Here is a 22190-nt window from a genome sequence, read left to right on the forward strand (position 1 = left end):
CCAGCCCTAATATCCCCTCCCTGGTTTGCAACAGTTCAAAGTACTTTCCTCCAAGGTTTCAAATAATTATGGTCCATGTTTTGATCTTACCAAACATACCATACTCTTTTTAATAGAAATGTCCTCCTTCCATAAGAAGTCCTTATCACGTAGCTCTCTCCTCTCTGTCATTCTCTGTTTGCTTTGATTTAGTAATAATGTTGTTGTGGGTTCTCTATTTTCAAGTGCTGCTTGTTAAACTTGCATTTTTGCACTATCATATATAGGATTTTGAACAGCTGAAACGTGAGTTCTGCTTTGAGTTGTTTTAGAACTATAACCTGCCAAAGAGGCATTTCATGATCCTTCTAGTGCAATCACAGTTTTTAATTTGGAGTTTCTTTGGTTTGTAAACCATTTACCTGTTAGTTTAAAAGCAAGGTATTGTAGCTTGAGAATCTTCCAACTTCTATTTTCGCCCTAGTAAATGAGTATTCCTCATTGGGATCCCAATGATGTGATTAAGTACCAAAATGTCAAAACGGTGTTTATGCATGTGTCAATTAAGTCCTTTTCTAATGAGAGGCAAGAGGTTTCGTGCACTTCTGATTTTGAAATCTCCTACCCATTATGAATTAGGAATAGAATTGTAAGCAATTACTAAGTTCACAAGCTTCACAAGATTGAATTGAGCTTGCAAGTTTCACAAGCATGAGCCAACCAGAGCTTGGTTCATCATATATAATGAGTTATAAACAACCCAAAGTCAAACATCTGCAGCTTGTGGCAAACACGAGTCAAACCATAGCCATCTTAATAGATTGGTCAGCAAGCTTGAACACAAAGCTCAGCTCATTTGGCTCATTTACCAGCGATCTAGAATATCACAATGAATTACTCAAATACAGTTCTAGTTACATCAACAACTATGTACACATAATTTAAGCACAACTTAACAAAATCAGCAGAAATGTACCTTTCCTCAGCTTCCTGAATTTTCTTCTTCCAGAGCTCTTGGTCTCTAATGAGGTTCTCATTGATCTGAAGGAAGAAAATGGATATAAAATGTGAATCAGTGGGGCTCAAGGATCTAGAAGAAGCACAAGCTTAAATTCACACTAATAAAAGTAAATAAACCAATCCTTTGTACACATGGAAAGATAACATTACTTACGCTAGAAGCAACTTTTTTGTCTTCAACACATTTTTCATATTCAAGTTGCATCTTTTGTAATTTTAAATTAACAGCCTTCTCCACAGCTTCAGAAATGGTCTTATCTCTTTGTTCCTTAGCCTCCGCAAGTAGAGACTCATAGTACTACCAAAACGACAATAGAATAACCAAAAATAAGTAAACAATGATCTTTCATATGACAATAGCAATCTTTATATTAAATGAGTCAAAAAGGAGTACTATAACAAGCCACAGAAAAAGTACTTCAAAGTGAAAACAAAAGGAGTCCGACCCTCATAGGGTTTCTCAGTTGATAGCTAGCGTATTTATTTTTTCTTTTTTATTAAAAAATAAGAGTGCATTATTTGAACGGCAAACTTAGAATAGAATGATAAGGTCAGGGCGAGAGATGAATCTTGTCACCCTAATGTACTTTCATTTTTCTTTACTGGCTTTTAGTAAAATCTCTTCATCCTCTACAAAAAGCTGTTAATATGAAAAAGGAAAACAACCTCACTTCCCAAACCGACACACATGCACACAATATGCTTACAAAAATGCATGAACAGACACGCACACACAACACAGACACACCCATACATATGCACATGCACACACGTGTAATGAAGAGGGGCGGAAGCACCAATAAAGCAAACCACTCCTTAAGAGTGATCACAAGAGCCAAGAACACAAACACTAAAAGTGTATACACAAAACCCACAAAAGGAAAAATGACTTAAAGTCATAAGTTGGATATTATTGAAGAAAGAAAGAAGAGGGTGAAAAACCCGATGCTCATACAAGGGAAAGCCTCCTCTATTTATAGAGGAGGAAGCCAAGAAGAAGAGACCACAAGGGGGCTCCCATCCAGTCGTTGGGGCCCCAACGACAAGAAGGGTGGGGCCCCTTGTGGTCTTACAAAAAGCAAAAGAAAAAAAGAAAAAGAAAAATAAAAAGAAAAAAAGAGAGAGAAAACGGAAAGGGGAGAGTTTACATGGGGATTTACCAAAATACCCCTATTGGGTATTTGGAGAATAAGAAAACAAAAAAAGAAATATGTATATATATACATATATGTATATATATACTTATATATATATATATATGTATGTATATATATAAGTATATGTATATATATATATATATATTTATATATACATAATTTAACATGCCCCCTCAAACTTTACGGGGAGAAGACCGAAAGTTTGCTAAGAAGAAACATAAATCGTAGAGTTGGGAGCGCTTTGGTGAAGAAGTCAGTCAGTTGATATTCTGAAGTAACATATGGTAATGTGATAGTTCCTCTGAGGTATTCGTCTCGAACATAATGGCAATCTATTTCGATATGCTTGTCCGCTCGTGAAAAGTATGATTGCTTGCAATGTATATCGCACTTTTGTTATCACAGCAGAGCTTGGTGGGAGAGGAAATGAGGACGCCCATGTCACCAAGGAGACTTCTGAGCCATACGATTTCCTTAGTTGTCATTGCCATGGCCCGATATTCAGCTTCAGTGGATGATAGTGAGACATTCTGCTGCTTCTTGCATCTCCACAAAATGAGAGATTCACCTAAAAAAATGCAAAGACCAATAGTTGAGATACGATCATTGGGATTTCCTCCTCAGTCAGCATCAGTAAAAGCAGTTAATTCAAGAGATGAGGAAGAGGATAAGAAGAGTCCCTTGGAGATGGTATTTATGATGTATCGCACAATTCTCATTACGGCCGCCATATGAACTGAAGTAGGAGCATGCTGAAACTGACTTGCAGCATGAACCACATGAGCTATATCTGGACGGGTGATGGATAAATAGGTGAGAGATCCAATTAATTGGTGATAGGGGGTTGGATCCTCAAGAAGAACACCATCCTCGAGTCTCAGTTTTGCATTGATAACTTCGGAAGTCTCAACTTTCTTTTCATCAGATATTCCTGACTTGGTACAAATGTTTGCTGTTAATTTCATTTGAGATAGGATGTATCCTCGCGAGGAGTAAGTTACTTCAATTCCTAAAAAATATCTCAAGAATTCAAGGTCAGACATATCAAAAGTTTCTTTTAACGTAGACTTCACATCATTTACCCCCTTTTTGTCACTCCCAGTGATGATCATATCATCAACATACAACAGAAGAATAACAATGAAATCACATGCCTTCTTAACAAAAAGAGCAGTGTCAGTATAGCAAGAAGTAAATCCTAAATTGATTAATACATTACTAAACTTGTCATACCAAGCTTTAGGAGCTTGCTTAAGTCCATATAGGCCTTTTTTAATTTTAAAATTTTACCATTTAAATTCATACCCGGAGGTGGTTCCATATAAACTTCTTCATTTAAATTTTCATTTAAAAAAGCATTTTTGTCATCAAGTTGAAAAATTGACCATTTTTTAATAGAGGCTATTGCAATAAGAGCTCGAACACTAGTCATTCGAGCAACTGGGGAAAAAGTTTCATCATAATCTACCCTACTCTTGGGCATATCCTTTGGCCACTAACCTAGCCTTATATCTTTCTAATGAGCCATCACTCTTAGTTTTTACTTTAAAAACCCATCTACATCCAATGGGTTTCTTGCCATTGGGTGGATCAATGATTTCCCAAGTTTGCGCCCTTTTAAGTGCATTAAGTTTCAGTTCCATTGCTTCATTCCAATGAGCATATTTTTTAGCATCATTATAATGAGATGGTTCATGAAATGAGTGAAGAGCTAGCAGACATGCTCGAAAATTTGGAGAAAAAGAATCATAAGATACAAATCTATTTGGTATTTTAGAAATACGATTTGATCTTCTTTGAGAGGATTCTTCAATCGACTCATTTTGAGAGAATTTTTCAAGGGCACAAGGTGGATTACTTTCATTCCTTCTAGAGTAGACTTGTGTTTGTCTTGGTACATTTTCTTCTAAACTTTGGTCATCATTTGGAGGTTCAACATGATCTTCTATGAGAGATTCACTAGATTCAACATGACCATCTATGACGTTTTCTTGAGGTAACTAGTCAAATAAAAAAGAATAATCAATATTTTCATTTGGTTTATGTAAAAAACCATTTTCTTCTTCTAAGAATATGACATCTTTTGAGATATAAAGTTTGTTTTTGAATATGTCAAAACATCGATAACTTTTTTGTTTTTCGCCATATCCTAAGAAAATACATTCAATTGCCCTAGAAGAAAGTTTATCATTTTTGTGAGTTAGAACAAAGCATTTACATCCAAAAATTCTTAGTCTTTTATAATCGGGAGACATATTGTAAAGTTTTTCGAATAGAGAAAGATTTTTCAAAGAAGATGAAGGGGTTCTATTGATAAGATATGTTGAGGTTAGAACCGCTTCGGCCCAAAAGGATTTTGGAATATTTTTTGAAATTAATAAAGTTCTTGTGGTTTCTATTATGTGTCTATGCTTTCTTTCCGCAAGACCATTTTGTTGCGAAGTGTTTGGACAAGAACGTTGATGGTAAATTCCATTTTCTTTCAAATAGATTTGAAATTCATTGGACATGTATTCGCCTCCCAAATCGGATCTAAGAATTGATAGATTTCCTAAAAATTGATTTTTAACCATTGCATGGAATTCTTTAAAGAAGGAGAAAACTTCGGATTTGTGACTTAAGAAGTAAATCCATGTAAATCGAGTGAAGTCATCAATAAAGACCACATAGTACGAAAATCCTTCTTTGGATAAAATAGGGGAAGGTCCCCATACATCGGAATGAATAAGTTCAAAAGGTCGAGTGGTGAAATAATTTCTTTGAGGGAATGGAATAGCTTTAGATTTCCCAAAAATGCAATCTTTACAAGTCATGTGTTTGTCTTTACAAGTATTGTTCAAAAAAGGAAAAAGAGACATCTTTACAAAATTTGGATGACCAAGTCTCTCATGCCAAATTCCAATACTTTTGTCCTTTATAAGATTGCAAAATGACTTTGGTGGAAGAGTCAAAAAGTCCATAAAATAAAGATCACCCCTTCTATGGCCTTGCCCAATCAGCTTCCCTGACTGGAGATCCTGCACGGTGCAATCTTTAGGTGAGAAAGAGACTTGGCATCCATGATCGGTGATTTAGGAAACGGAAAAAAGATTTAGATTAATTTTTGGAACGACTCTCACTTTAGGAACGAAAAAGTTTTGAGAAGTTTTAAAATCAAGTGTTCCAATACTTTCAATTTTTAAAAATGTCCCATTGGTCGTTGAAACATAAGAAGATATGGGTTCGGAAAAAACATTAGAAAGAGAGTTTTTATGAGATGTCATATGAAAAGAAGCACCAGAGTCTAGTATTCACATACCTGGAGGTGATGAAGAATAGGCGATGGCGGCTCCGGATGTTGAAGATGAAGAAGTCTTGAGAAGATGTTGGAGAACTTCGGAGATATGATTAAGAGTTTCTTTGATATCTCCCTCTTAGGCACTTTCTTCTTCCTTCTTTGGAGAATTTTCTCCAACCGCAACCACTTTTCCCTTAAGCTTTGGGCAAACCGGTCTAATGTGTCTCGGTTCATTACAATAGTGACAAATCACTCCCTTTCTAGATCCATTATTTTTGTTAAAGTGGGGAGGTCTATATGCTTTTACATCTGATCTGGGCCTAGTAACGGCCAAAACTTCATCACTCTTAATACTTAGGCCAAGTCAAGTTTCTTCTTGTCATACTTCGACAAGGGCGTCCTCAATGGGTAAGGCTTTACATCTATGGAGAATGGATGCCCTAACTTGTTCAAATTCCGGTCGAAGACCATGGAGAAATTGAAAAAAATGCTCATTTTCAATTTGTTCCCTTCTCAACTCAATATCTTCCGGAGCCACCCATTTGGGCTCAAGAAGAACAAGCCCATCCCAAAGAGGGGTTAAAGAGCTAAAGTAGTCACGGACACTCATATCCGCTTGTCTAGAGGAACGGATTTTTTCTTGACAAAAAAATTGTCTAGCAAGATCTTTTTTGGTATACATACCCTTAAAAAAGAACCATGCCTCATTGGCTTTTCTAAATTTAGCAATGTTGGCACAATTTTTGAGGTCCACATTGTTCATAAACCATGCCAAGATTTTGGCATGGTTATTTTCCCAATCCTCAACTTTGGATTGACGGTCATCGATAGCTTTAATGCGCTCATCGCCATCTAAAGTTTTTTCAACCCCATTTTCAATTTTAGTGAGAACAAGAGAGGGTTCGGGAGTAGTTCCCATAACAAAACCCCAAAGTTTCTTACCTCTTAGATGATTTTTCATAGCGGAGGCCCACATAAGGTAAATGGATCCATTGAGCTTAAAAGAAAGCTAAACTTTAGAATCGCGTTCCATAGGTACCGAAAAGTCTTCCTTTCTTCAAAAGCTTGAGAGGTGAAAAGATACTGTCATTCAGTATAAGGTCTGGATCTCAAGATCCAGACCCAATTCCTTTCATTTTAAACACATGCTCATTAGTGTTTCATTAATGGCATGCTGTAATTTTATCATAACATGTAATGGGTATTTTCGTACCCTAGCTATTGTATCTGTGTGTATTTAATCAGAGAAGCAAAACTAAATACCCTGATTAGGGATTTTTGCTGCAGCCACGTTCTCTCTCCCCATGTTGTGTTGTTGCTTGTAGATGAAGAAAGGAACCCATGATTTCTATCATGGTATCAGAGCAGCAGGTTCAATATTGAAGATCGGTTCCTTCTATGATTGATTTGTCTCCTTCTAAGGTACCTGTTTCCTGATTTTTCCTATCGATTTCTCTTGTATTCAAATCTGCAGTCTGGACTGAAATCTCTTCTTCGTACTCTCCTCTTTCTTTTTTGCTCTTTTGAAATACATCATTAATCTGCTTATTGTCTTCTTCAAGTACCTCCCTTTGATTCCCTTTTTTTTATTTAAGCCAACGTGTTTCTCTTATTTCCAAAATCCAAAACTGAAATTTGGTCACGTTGGCATATTTCCTCCTCCTTTCATTCCCTGTTGTTCTTCTGTCATATCTACGTCAAATCAGATTGAGATCTGCACGCCCAGATCTGTCTTGTTCATCTTCGAATTCATTTTCATCTATGTTTTGCCTCTTTTCTCATTATTCTAAAAAGAAAACACGTTATTTTCAAAATAACATACCTACTATTGATTGAATTTTATTCAGAACAGATTCTTTACTGCAGAGTCCCGTTTTTGTCTCGTGTTCATCAGCTAAAAAAAATAGTCTGGTCTTTAGACTTCTCTGATATTAAAATTTATGTTCTGAACTATACAAGAATTCAATTGTGGTTGGGTCTTTGTCGTAAGGCCATTTCTTATTTCTTATTTCTTATTCTTTTTCTTGGTTGGATCTTATTCCTTCTTGTTTTTTGCTTCAAAAGAATATGGACTCATTCCCTCATTCTCAGTCTGGTCTTTCCTCAAATTTTCTCAGCCAACTCGTGTCTGAGAAACTGAACAATTCAGATTTCCTAACTTGGAAGAGACAAATCATACCATTCATAAGAAGTCAGGACCTTTCTGGACATCTGTATGGTTCTGTTCCTGTTCCTCCAGAATTCATACCACAAGAAGAAAAGAATGGTGAGGGAGATCTTTCTATTACCTATGTTAGAAATCCTGAGTATGTATCCTGGATGAAGCGAGATCAGGCGTTGGTTGCCTATATCATTTCTACATTGTCACAGGAAGTGCTTGTGGCAATTCCAGATGACTGCTCAGCAATGCAATTATGGCATCGACTGGTTCAGACATATTCTCAAGTTTCTCAGGCCAGAGTATTATTTTTAAAGAAAGAGTTTCAAATGCTAAGGAAGGACTCCATGACTATTATGGAGTATTTGAACAAAATGAAGACTATTACAGATCAATTGGCCATTGTGGAATGCCCTGTTAGTGACAAAGATATGGTGCAACAAACTTTGAGTGGGTTGGGGTCGGACTATCATATGATGGTTACTTCCTTATTGTGTTTGCCAGATTTACCTACATTTGAAGATCTTCGTGCCAAGCTTTTACAGTATGAGATGACGTTGAAAGGATTTTCTGAAGATACTCATGCACATGTTGGAGCACACAATGTTCTTGCCACAGGAGTTGCCTATGGGCGAGGACGTGGTAGGTATGATTTTCGAGACAAAGGGGGTCGAGAAAGAAATGGACAAGGAAGTCGTGGAATACTGCCTACACCCAATGTTCCTCCCAATGGGCAAAGGCAAAGGACAATACCTACCTGCTTTCTCTGCAACAAAAAGGGACACATAAAGGCAAATTGCTGGTTTAACCCGCAAAATAGAGGAAAACAATTGGAGACAAGAAAGGGAACAGATACATTAAAGAATAGTGGAGAAGTCAAAGAGTTGCTATTATCTGCCTTGGCTGAATTTAATATCAAACAGAATAATCAAGGTACTTGGTATGTTGATTCGGGTGCAGCCACTCATGTCACTGGTGATGCTGGTAAGCTCCTAAATCTTGTTCCTTATGTTGGTAGAAATAGTATAGTCACTGGAGATGGGTCTCACTGTAACGACCCCAATCCATACCCTTTAAAAATGCGGAATAATTTTTTTTTCTAAGAGTTGCGGAAACCTTCCCAGAGATCTCGAGTCCTCACAGTTCCACTTTCCATTCGATAGCCCATTCACCACAAACGAAGTTGCAATTATCATCCATATCAATCAACTAAAACTCTTTTATTAATGAGTAAGAAATTTTAAAGACAAGGTTTTCTTCAACTGAAAGTAAAGTAACAATTGCAGAAATTAAAAGAACGAAAAGACAAAAGAAAGAGCCACTATATCCTCTACTGAAGCTGATAAGCCCAAGTATAACTCATCCATCCCCAGATGCATGTCCAACTTCACTGTTCACCATTTCCTGTGAAAAAAACCAACAAAGTAGGGTGTCAGAACTGAAATTCTGAGCACAGCTACTTCTAAAGAAACCAAGTGAGAGAAAGAACATGGATAAGATTTTATGCAGTGATTTGAGTGAGTGCAGATATAAGTTTGCAACATTCAAATATCTATAACCACCAACAGTTGCATGTGCTCACCAGTCAAGAATAGTAAAACAGTACATATATCAGGAACTAAATAATTAAACCTTGCAGCATGATTTCAAGAAGTAAATCATATGCTAATACCAAATCATGTCATGATATCAAGAGTGATTCAAACATGCATGATCTAATGCATAACAGAAAAATGCATGATTATGTGCAATGCATGATTTCTTCTGTTATCTTTCATTTAAGTTTCATCTTTCCATATGCATGCCCTATTAAATGCACATATCTTTAAGTTCCTCTTTTTAATTATCGTGGCCCGCGGATACACCAAACGGGTACAAACCCCGAGGTCAAGTAGGTTCCCAGGGTAGCTTAACACACAATTTGTATTTTATTACTGGGTTCCCACTTAGCCCTCGACCGATATCAGGAAGCAGCACCATCCATCGGAACATTAGACCTCCACATCTAATGTCGAGGACACAAGGTACACCCCACGCCCACAAGTGTCACTTCCTTGGTACCATAAACTCACAGTTGTGACTAACACACCACTCCCGGGTAAAGTGACGGGCTCTCCCTAAAACCGTGGCCAGGAGAAGAACCTCAATATCGGGTTCAGGGGCAACAACGTACACGGAGTTTTTGTATCCTCACAGTCTCCCCAAGACCGGATAACTAAGATTCTCATACTCCAGATGAGATATCCCAGAAGGTATATTACACTGTTCTTATTCATTATATTTTTATTTAATTCCATTCTTTAAGTTTGCAACACAATATGCAAAAGTAAAGTGAAAAACCCGCATCCTCCCTTGCGGGGACCCATTCGGGACTCCAGCCCGTATCAACCACTAGAACAGTGTAGTAATGTGCCAAACCATCTTATGTGGTTCAAGTGATGCATTTAGAAACATATGTGAAAGAAAACCAAACCCACGGCTCTCCAGGACGATGATGGTCCAATAGGCCATCGACGCATCACATCACAAAACCAAAACAGTGTTTCCTTTATAACACTAAGCCAAAATGCCAAAAGCATATATATTCATGCAAATATAAACCCAAACATATGCATGTCATAATTCATTCATATGCATTTTCAATATGTGTGTGTTACCTACATCCCATATGGGCATTAATCAAATCCATGTTTTCTTTTGAGTGTGTGAGTGTACATGTACCATTTCACACAATAATCAAGCGTACATATTCAAGAAGAATTACTAAAGATTGAATCATGCTCACACTCATGCGTACCATAATCATAACAGCATAAACCTCCACGGCAAGTGTTTCCATACAATCCAAATACACACGCCTTTAAATAACACATGAACTCCAGATAAAAATATAATGTTTAGCTAGAGACAACAAAGCAAGATACATTACATATAAAATTTCAGTTTTATGTGTCCATCCTCCCTAAACAGTGTAACATGAGCACTATTATACACAACTGAAAATTTTCAGGTTATGTTGCAATGATCTCACACTACATCTTACAAACTTTGAGCTTAACCCCACTCAAGAACCAGCATGAGCTACTTCAGACAACTCAATTTACTTCAATTCATCAAATTGCACATTCTCAAACCAAAACTCAATTCAACATAAACTTTCAGAACACAGACTGATGAAACTCAATCATGTTCATAGAACACAACATGCCTAAACCAAAGTTTAACATAAACCAGGATATTCAACTGACCCATTAATGATTACTAACAAGTATAACTAGTTAGTCATGCTTCATTTTATTCATTTAATGTCAATAGATCGCCTAACAGAAAAATACTAATGAACCCATGCTCTAATGATAACAATTATGCCCAGTTTACCGAATGTGAATGGGGAACTGTACAAAAGGGTGGAGGTCGGCTATGCGTACCTAATAATTCTGTCCTCCTATTTGGCATATCACAGTATGACATTGCAAGACAAAATTTGAAATAGATTTCTGAGGCTTGATAACCCCAAATGAAAACAGCAAGAGCAAAACAAATCATTCTTCACATGAAACAGGTTACAGATTCCTTTCTGGTATAACTATGCCATGAAGACATTAGTTTAGTAATAATCCAGCACAGGTAAAAAGAATAAAGGAAGCAAGAGTGTGAAAGAACAATATGATTTCCAGCTCAACTCAAGTGAAAACTCCATTCTGACAGGTCACAGACTAACTATCAGTCCAGTGAAATTTCAGTACTAGAATACGAGGCAAAATACGCAGGCCCATATACACAGTTTTAAGTCTTAAACCGAACACACGTTGAGCTGTGTAATGGCATTCCAACATTCAGTTTTAGATTCTCATTCTAATACTCAATTTCAGTTATATCATGCAGCCTTTCATAAGTCTGGGTGTTATGATTTCAAATTTGAGTATTCAGCAGCAAGTATAGCAGTATATTATCATACTTATCAAAATATGAAGGAATGATATTCAGCAACCTACCACATCAATGTACAGGGCTTAATATGAACATTTCCATAAAACCAACAATTCATTAATCACTAATAACAGAACCAAATTGCGCAGGCTGTTCTACCTCCTAAAGACATATGAACTTTTTAATCCAATAGCATAAAAATTTGTCTAAAAGAAACTTCATAACGATTTATATGATGCACATAATGCACATCGTGTAACCTACCCAAGTCAGGTTATACATGACTCTCCCTATGCACATTCAATGATAACGAAACCCCATGCCCTAAGTTGTATACCTAAACAGTATTTAGAACAACCTAGATTCGGGTTATCGGTTCCAAGATCGAAACCCCCCAAAAATCAATTTTATTTTATTTTGATCATGGCAGCCGAATCCCCCAAATCCGATTGAAAATCCCCAAATCAAATTGGGTTGGATGTGTTTTCGTTTTAGAGTTAGGCACAGAAACCCCAACCATAATTAGGGTTCCGAAATGGGGTTGTCAGCTAAATCCCCAAATCGGGTGTCGTTACTACTCAAAAACCCCCGAGATTTTCTCCCCTCGAAACCACACGCACGGAATCGAATCCCTATTCGATCCCTCACCCTGTTTCCAAGAAGACCCGTACCTTTTTGAAGATTTCTCCGGCGATCAACGGCGGCAATCGCGAAAGCAGGGCCGCGGCTGACGCTCCTCACTGCTGTCGTGGCCTTCGGTGGTGGCTGGTGGCCAAAGCTCCACTCACGGCTGTTGTCGTGGTTGTTGGTGGTCGAAGTTCGCCGGCGACCACCTCTTTTCCGGAGCGCACGAAAACGAGAGGGAGAGGGAGAGGCGAGAGAGAGAGAGAGAGATGAGGGAGACGAGGCTGAGTGAAGAGGGCGAGACCCCCTCTCCACTCCCCCCCTTTTATCGGCCCCCTCCTCCTTTGCCGAGATGGGCGCGGGGTCGTTACGCTCTGCGTAACCCCCCTGCGCCCCCTTTCTGTTTCTGCTAGGGCTTTATCGGGTTGCCCTTTTCATTTAACAGGGCGGAGATATGGGGTGGGGCTCGGGTCCGAACCCGAGACCCGCAACCCGGTCCCAAGTCAAAATGGATCCACAAGTTGGATCCAACTGTGGATCCTCGGATTAAATTTTTTTTTAAAAACTTAAAATTTTATTTATTTATTGTTTTTATTATTATTTAATCGAGGTTTAAAACAATTAATCCTAATTACCCCCTTTATGGGTCCTAGATCCGTAATGTGGATCTAGGCCCAAATTGCATAATTTGGCATATTTTATAATAAAAATTTTCGGGTTTTACACTCACCACCATATTTCGCACATTGAAAATTTTGTAATCCCAATGTCCAACTATTCTCTTGCTCTTTCAAATGTCATTCATGCTCCTAATATCAAGAAAAATATTGTTTTTGTCTCTAAACTTGTAGATGACATTAATGCTTCAGTTGAGTTTACTCCTTTTTCTGTTTGTGTTAAGGACCTTCAAACGAGGGAAACGTTCGTTGAAGGAAAACGTCAAGGAAATATGTACGTGTTTCAAGAGAATCCTTCCTCTCGTGTTCAACCTGTTGATTCCATCTTGAAGCTCACATCATCATTTTCAGTTTCTCCTGAGAGTGTTTTTAATCTTTCTAAATGTATTGAGTCGAATCTTTGGCATGGTCGTTTGGGTCATTGTAGTAGTCGCTTTATTGATAAGCTTGTTTCAAGTAGTCTTATTCCCAAGTCAAGTCTAGACTTAAGTGTCGATAATAAAAAGTGTTCTAGTTGTCTTCAGTGTAAGAGTCATGTTCTTCATTTTCATTTCATTAATAAAAGAGCTTCAAAACCATTTGAAATTATATGTTCTGATGTTTGGGGCCCGGCTCCAGTTCCTTCCATGTCTGGCACTAGATATTATCTCATATTTGTTGACAGCTATTCTTGATATACATGGATCTTCTTTATTAAAAGTAAATCTGAAACCTTCAAGTTATTTCAGAATTTTCATTCTTTTGTTCAAAACCAATTCTCTCAGAATATTATTTGTTTCCAATGTGATGGAGGGGGTGAATTCTCTTCAAATGACTATAAATTTCCTCCAGACAAATGGAATAAGTAGACAGGTGTCTTGCCCTCATACACCTCAACAGAATGGGATTGCTGAACGAAAGCATCGCCATATTGTCGAGAGTGCAATGAGCATGATGCATTATAGTAACCTTCCAGTTACCTTCTGGGCAGAGGCTTTTCACACAGCGGTCTATGTCATAAATCGATTGCCTATGAACATCTTAGAGAACAAATCACCCTATTTCTCTTTGCATGGTGTGCATCCAAATTATCACGATTTGCATGTATTCGGGTGTGTATGTTATGTTCATGTTGACAGTTCAATGTGGCACAAGTTTCAGGATAAGGCCTTAAAGTGCAGATTTGTGGGGTATGATGATGATTACAAAGGCTACAGATGCTATGATCCTGTGAGCAAGCGCATCAAAATATCCAGAAATGTTGTGTTTGACTAATCAAATTTTGGTCATAATGCTAGCACTCCTCCTGAAATTGAAGTTTATCACCCTTGGTTGAACTCAGATCTCTTTTCTAGTATTGATAATGTATGTTCTTCTGAATGTAATCAAAGAGACGAGGGAAACGTATCTACTGTTGCGCAAAGAACTCAAGAAAGTGTAACGTCTGAATCATTATTGGCCCCCGAAAGGTATAAAGGCATTGTTTACTCTCGACGTGAGAAGGAGATACCTCCCAGCTTTAATCAGGAGCATAATTCTCCTTATGTTTCCACTCAATCACCTGCTCACAGAAGGTCTACCCGACCTCGGCATCCTATTGATAGGTGGGTCAGTTATGAGAACTTCACGATGAATTTTCAACTTTTCTTAACCTCTTTGGGCAAGGAAGATCAACCAACAGCATTTTATCAAGCAATAAATTCTAAGAGATGGATTGAAGCTATGAACGACGAAATGGAGGCTCTTCATGAGTGTGGCACTTGGGATATTGTTCCCAGACCACATAATCGGAAAGTGGTTGGGTCAAAATGGGTCTATAAGATAAAGTATAAGCCAGATGGTACTATCGAGCGATATAAGGCAAGGCTGGTTGCCAAAGGATTCACACAAGAGCAAGGACAAGACTATGATGAGACCTTTAGTCCAGTTGTGAAAATGGGAACTATCTGCATCATACTATCATTGGCTGTTGAGCACCAGTGGACTCTCAACCAATTAGATGTGAAGAATGTGTTTCTACATTGAACTCTGAAGGAAGAAGTATACATGGAGCAGCCCACTCGGTATGCAGAAGGGAACTCTAAAGAATACGTGTGCAGGTTAAAGAGAGCTATATATGGTCTGAAGCAGGCATCTCGATCTTGGTTTAACAGTTTCTCTCTTGAAGTAGAAAAATATGGGTTTAGTCGGTCTCTTCTTGACCATTCTCTTTTCATATTCAAATGCAAAGATATAGTTACCATGTTATTGATATATGTTGATGACATTATCATTACAGGTAACTCTAATGAACATATTGAGATCTTGGTAAACTGTGATACTTTCTTGGAGTAGAAATTGACAGGACTCCTGAAGGCATGACACTTACTCAACATAAGTATACCATTGATAATATTAGCAAGGCAGGTATGACAGATTGCAAGCCCCTCAGCACACCCAGTGTACTTCATCAGAAACTCAGCTGCCAAGATGGAGATTTGTATGAGGATCCTACAGGATATCGCAGGATAGTAGGAATGCTTCAATATCTTACCTTCACTCGGTCGGACATTGTCTATTCTGTCAATCAGGTATCTCAGTTCATGCATGAACCACATATTAAGCATATGGAAGCCGTTAAATGCATTCTTCGATATTTGAAGGATACTATTGGAGATGGTCTTCTGTACAGAAAGAGTATGTCTGGTCATCACATGCATGAACTCCTTACTTACACAGATGCAGATTGAGCAGGAGATCCAGATGAACATAGGTCTGTCTCAGGATACTGCGTTTTCATTGGGCTAAATCTTGTCTCCTGGAGCAGTAGAAAACAAAAAGCCATAGCCAGGTCGAGCACAGAAGCTGAATATAGATCAATGGCAACTGCTACAGCCGAAGTAACATGGATCAGACACCTGTTGACAGAAGTAGGAGAATCGATTTCTAAAAGTATTCTCTTGTGTGACAATCAAAGTGCTATCAACAGCTCATTCAATCCTATCTACCACAGTCGTGCCAAACATATTGAAATTGATCAACATTTTGTAAGACAAAAGGTTGAAGAGAAGGAAATTGAACCAGAATACGTGCGAACTGCTGATCAAGTTGCTGACTTGTTTACAAAAGGATTTATCAAGGACAGATTTTGGATGTTAAAAGGCAAGTTGTTCATGGTCCAAAACCATGTACAACTTGAGGGTGGGTGAAAAGATACTGTCATTCAGTATAAGGTCTGGATCTCAAGATCCAGACCCAATTCCTTTCATTTTAAACACATGCTCATTAGTGTTTCATTAATGGCATATTGTAATTTTATCATAACATGTAATGGGTATTTTCGTACCCTAGCTATTGTATCTGTGTGTATTTAATCAGAGAAGCAAAACTAAATACCCTGATTAGGGATTTTTGTTGTAGCCACGTTCTCTCTCCCCATGCTGTGTTGTTGCTTGTAGATGAAGAAAGGAACCCATGATTTCTATCAAGGCACACGTCCCAAGATAACAAAAAAAGAGAAGCTTGATCACCAACCTTGCTCTGATACCATGGAATGAAGAGGGGCGGAAGCACCAATAAAGCAAACCACTCCTTAAGAGTGATCACAAGAGCCAAGAACACAAACACTAAAAGTGTATACACAAAACCCACAAAAGGAAAAATGACTTAAAGTCATAAGTTGGATATTATTGAAGAAAGAAAGAAGAGGGTAAAAAACCCAATGCTCATACAAGGGAAAGCCTCCTCTATTTATAGAGAAGGAAGCCAAGAAGAAGGGACCACAAGGGAGCTCCCATCTAGTCGTTGGGAGCCCCAACGGTCATAAATATGACCGTTGGGGCCCCAACGACAAGAAGGGTGGGGCCCCTTGTGGTCTTACAAAAAGAAAAAAAGGGAGAGAAAAAGGAAAGGGGAGAGTTTACATGGGGATTTACCAAAATACCCCTATTGGGTATTTGGAGAATAAGAAAACAAAAAAAGAAATATATATATATATATATATATATATATATATATATATATATATATATATATATATATATATATATATATATATATACTTGTATATATATGTATGTATATATATAAGTATATGTATGTATATATATATACATAATTTAACAACACACACACACCATGAAAATCATCCAGCATATCGATCATAGAAACCACAAACCGTGCAGTCAGTCCCTCCATGTTAAGTTTGATGATGCTGATGTTGAGATAGACTTAACCCCTTCATTCATGTTATCAATACGTATATGATTACAGCAAATTAATGTGTAGCCTCTTGAACACCTAAAGTCACCAGAGAATATTTCCTTAACATTTAACAACAAATACAAATTACTAAGCTAATATATGGCCATAACAAATACAACAAAAGAATAAAAGTCAATAATATACAAGACATGCACATCATCCAGATAACCAAAAGGCTACCATACTTGTCTTTGATTCTCAAGTTGATTTGCCAATAGGCGGTTGTACTCATCCACAATCTGCAGTTGGTGAGAATGAAGGTCAATAAGGAGGGAAATTATCCATAAAGCAGTAAATAATATCATATGAAATTAAAATACAATGGAAACATTTAAGAACAAGGTAATTTAAGCTTTGAACAACAAAAGGACATGATTACCCCTTCAACTTTACTGATAAACAGAGCTCCGCTAATGCCAGAATCTTCACCGCATGCACAACTTTCACAATCATCATTAATAGCTCCACAGGAGGAATTCAACTGAACCAACTTTCCATCACTTTTTGACTGAATGAGTCGATGAACATAGTTGTCACCAACATAATCCCAAACACGTTGATTCTCCAAATCAAGTGAGTAGCTGTGGCGAGTGTCCTTCCAGTGCCTAATAGCATGACCTTCTTTATACCTGAAAGAAAATGGCAACAAAAATCAAGAAGTTAACACGAGAAAATCAAAAGACTGACATTTAATTACGCCAGAGAACTGCAATAAAGCATTGTCCCTACCTTCCACAGCCAACAAAACCACATATGACACAAATCCATAGATTCTCTGATGTTTCACAAACAGAACATGTAGGCCTTTCAGTCTCTAGTTGACAAAAACGGCAGACCTGAAAAGACAACAAAATCAACTTCTGAGCCACCTAATTATGAGCACTTTCTTTGCAAGTTGAAATCTTAGGTGTCAAACATCGAATCACTATCTAGAATATATTGCCTTTGTTTTTCCAGTTTATTTCTAAACTGACTTGGCTTCTAACAGAGAATAAAATTTAAAGACATAACATAAGCATCATAAGCTGGACAACAATTTCTAAAAGCCAAGCCAGAAAAAAACTTCAAAGATATAATATAAGAATCACAAGCTGGATAAAAAATTGTTTTCCTCAGAAGAAATTATTTTGCAATAGCGGCATCCAAAATCACAATCAAAACAATTCAAAACTTTCCTAATAGTCCACTCAGACTACTACATTACATGACAAGATGCTTTTGCATTCAATATGTGCTATTGGACATCTTTGTCACTGTTTTTCCTTTTTTTCGATAAGACTTTGTGATTGTTGCAGTATATTAAATTACTAAACACCACTAAACCAATTCTTTTAATATCATATTAAATAATAGCATACAGAAAAAATCCATATTCACTAAGTTACAGGAATGAAAATCTTAACTTAATACATGTCTATGATTCCAGTTTATGACCAATTATTAACAACATAAATAGGTACATAAATATAAGAAGGATTAAGTGTCATTCATTTATATACTAGTTATTGATGGCCCTACTGACAATATATTTCAGTTTCTGTGTTCTAATAACACAAACAGGCACAGATTCAAGGCACCATCAGATCCAGATTTAAATTGAAAAAAGGTGGCAAAGTGAAAAAATTCAATAGAACATTCAGAATAGGAGTAGGATACACAAGGGTTAGAAAAGGTCACACCAATTCCCAGGACACATAAAGACTAAAGGGGAAACATTAGATGCCAAATGCCCTTTTATGGAGGTTTCTTCCAAGGGTGACATGTCCCTGTGTCACTAGCTGCATCATTGAGTGATAAAATAGACAGAAGAAATGTCATGTTAAGAGATCCAGTGAATGCAATGAACATAGCAAAGTTTCCAATATGCAGAACTTTGTCACAACAAACACTTACAAGAAAAGAGGATAAACCATGGTTGCCAATCGAGGAAGCGGGAGTGGGAAGCGATACGGGAAGCGAGGCACTTTCAAAATTTTAGGAAGCGGGAAGCGTGGGACGACTTAGAAGCGAATCAAGAATCGTCTCGGAAGCAACCTAGGAAGCAAACCAGAAATGACCTAGGAAGCAAGGGGGAAGCGAAAAAAGAGAAAATAAAATAAAAATACAAATACAAAAAAATGAAAAAAAGGGGGGAAGTGCGCTTCCCAAAAAAATTGTGTTCGGGGAAGCGCACTTCCCCACTTGGCTCGGCGTTTCCGGTAACTCTGGGATAAACCACGCACAGTAAAACTAATTGTGCAGGAGGGGAAAATTGAAGAAAAAGGACCAACCATACATGCTAAAAGCAATCATACACAAACAAATCACTAACTACAGTACAAATCATTTGACTGAGGAATAGTATTGTATTTTTTATTCCTGACATAGTAACCTAGATACTCTGCAACATATCTTGCAAAAGAATACGATCCAAAACAATTTAAACATGAACTGTTGAGGAGGATAGTTTGTTAACTGTTGCCAGGAATTAGATGCAACACCAACAGAAAACTTGGGCACTTCAAGAACTACCTCACAGGATGATATTCACCATCTCAAATGAGAAGTATGTGTTCCACAACACTATACCAACTTGGCCTTTTTCTGAAATTAGATTCTGATAATCAGTACTGCTGAGGACCCTATGGTACAGCATTGGACAACAATCCTCACAACTATTACATTTTTTCTGGAAATGATATTGTTGTAGATTGATTCAAGAAACCAAACTTACAAGTAAAGCAAAAAAGAATTCTTATCATATCCATGGTGCCTACTACAATTTGAGAACTTTCCAATTTCCTATATCAGCTGAAAGTTAGACACAACCATGATGTAGAACAAAACTAGTATAAAAAAATGTTTGAATAGATGTGTAAACACTTTATTAATCATCATCTTTCAAACCCATTGAAACAGAAGTTAATATCCTCACTTTAAAAGGTAACATCATGATCTTAATTGAAAATGAGATGATAATTCTATAAAAATTCCCAGTAAGAAATTGACCCGTTGGACAACTGTCAACAAACATACTCAAGAATGGCATGTTCTTGAAACCATAAATTTTACTGGTACGTTATGAAATGTCAAAAGCTGATAAGGTTGACGGAGCAATTACATGAATATATATACGTACCGGGCAAGAAGAATCTGGCCATTTGGAAATGCATGAGCAATGAAAAGAATGATTGCACGGGGTAGAAGGAATCCCACTTATATCTTGGTCCAGTCTCTCTAAAAGATTTAGTCAACATTCAGAAGAAAAAGAAAAAAAAGGAGAAAATATCAAAGTCACAACCAACAAATTACACTCATAAAAAACATGATTTTCAAAGGTTGCTGTGAACACAAGTATCATAAAGAGTAGAATCAGCATAGGTCAGTAGCAAATACAAGAGTTATCCTGTTGCAGAGAAGAGTACAATCTGGTGCATCCTGCAGTCAATCCTGTTTTTTGGACCTTAGGTCACGTTTGGCGCCCTTTCTTAGGGCCTAGAAGGCCTTCCAGACGTGGGTCCTACTATATTTGGGAAGGGGTTTGGATGCCTCACTTAAGGCCTCCTTCCCATCTAAAAATCCATCTAGAAATCATGATTTTGGGCAGGAGAAAATAGCTCTCTTGTGGAAAGGAGCATATGATCACGGGCGGGAAGGAGGAGCGGAAGTGTTGTGTACATCGACAACCCTGGGTCTATGTATGATGTGATCACTGATAGACGAAGTAAAACAAAGTTTAGCTTTATAGGTCAAGCAATCGAGCTTTTGGAGAGGATGGAGGGTTTGGATAGACACAGTGTTCTTCATGTATTTGGCTATAGACTCCTTAGTAACAAGGAGAAAGCCGAAATATTTTGGCACTTCAGACTGACAAAAGTAGGCTTGTATGGTTGAAGGATGAATATGACAACCGTTGACACATTGATTCGTGAGCTTGTAATAACTGTGATAATTTGATATTTTTATGGTTTGTGTTTATTATAATTTTGACACATTGATTCGTGAGCTTGTAATAACTATGATAATTTGATATTTTTATGGTATGTGTTTATTATAATTTTGACACTTTGATACTTTCATTTGTAGCTCTTCACGATCATTGATTTATGGGCATGTAATAACTTTGATACCTTTATGGTCTCCTCTATCATATTATCTTATGGTGTGTGTATGTTTATTATGGAGTGGTTTGTGTATGTTTAGCCGTGTAGTTGCAAGATTATTGATATTTGTCTTTTGTATGCTTTGTGGATATTTAATAATCATATCATATGAGTATGCATTTATTATGTGAATAGATTTATGGTATTAATTGTAGTAGGTGATTATGGATTCATACGAGGAAACATCAAATGAGAGGCTTGAAGAAGATTTGTTAGTAGTTGCATCAATGGATTGTGCAGTGACTTATTTTTTGAATTATATGATAAAAGAGTGTGCACAACTCATTCGTTCGTGGTATCCATCATGTGCATCATATACTTGGGGGCCACTAGAGACTTGCTTATGATATCATTTGCATGAGGAAGTATGTCTTCAAGAGACTGTGCAATTATTTTAGAGACAATGACTTGTTGCGTGATAGTAGATAAGTCGGAGTGGAGGAACAATTATTTATTTTCCTCATCATTGTAGCTCACAACGAGAGGAACAGACAGTACATGTTGAGTCATTCAAGAAAAACAATTAGTAGGCATTTTACTAATGTGTTGAATGCAATGATGATTTTGGCTAGGAATGTGATCATCCCCCCATCATTCAAGGAGACACCTAATTATATTTCTGGGTCAACAAAATATATGTTGTATTTTCAGGTAATTTTTCATTCTTATTTTATAGTTTATATGAAATTGTCTCACCATGATTTGATCTAACACTTGTGGTTTATTTGTGTATATTTTGCATATTTTAGAATTGTGTCAGAGTACTGACAGTACACATGTGCATGCCATTATACCAGTGCATAAGCAGGTTCCATGTATATGACAGAAAGGGATATGCACCCAAAATGTTCTTGCAATATGTGATTTTAACATGAATTTTACATTTACGCAAGCTGTGTGGGAAGGGATGGCAAATGATTCTCGGGTTCTAAATAATGTAGTCAATACTCGGAAATATAGATTTGCTAAGCCCCCTCATGGTAAGAAGTTTTGTCTTATAAGTAT

General features: G+C 37.3%; 1 protein-coding gene across 1 annotated transcript in view; it reads right to left on the minus strand.

Moving 5' to 3' along the window:
* LOC149848032 (BRAP2 RING ZnF UBP domain-containing protein 1-like) overlaps positions 1-22190 on the minus strand; it is a 51719-nt gene that overhangs the window by 9333 nt on the left and 20196 nt on the right. Inside the window, exons 5-10 of the mRNA XM_090010268.1 lie at positions 20162-20259; positions 17773-17879; positions 17423-17672; positions 17229-17282; positions 1154-1297; positions 956-1020 (exon numbers count right to left, since the gene is read on the minus strand). Of these exons, the coding sequence (XP_089866394.1) occupies positions 956-1020; positions 1154-1297; positions 17229-17282; positions 17423-17672; positions 17773-17879; positions 20162-20259 (718 nt within the window). The remainder of the gene's footprint in view (positions 1-955; positions 1021-1153; positions 1298-17228; positions 17283-17422; positions 17673-17772; positions 17880-20161; positions 20260-22190) is intronic.

The sequence above is a fragment of the Nuphar pumila genome, chromosome 1 (genome assembly GCF_984573655.1).
Source record: "Nuphar pumila chromosome 1, dmNupPumi1.hap1.1, whole genome shotgun sequence".
Lineage (NCBI taxonomy): Eukaryota > Viridiplantae > Streptophyta > Magnoliopsida > Nymphaeales > Nymphaeaceae > Nuphar > Nuphar pumila.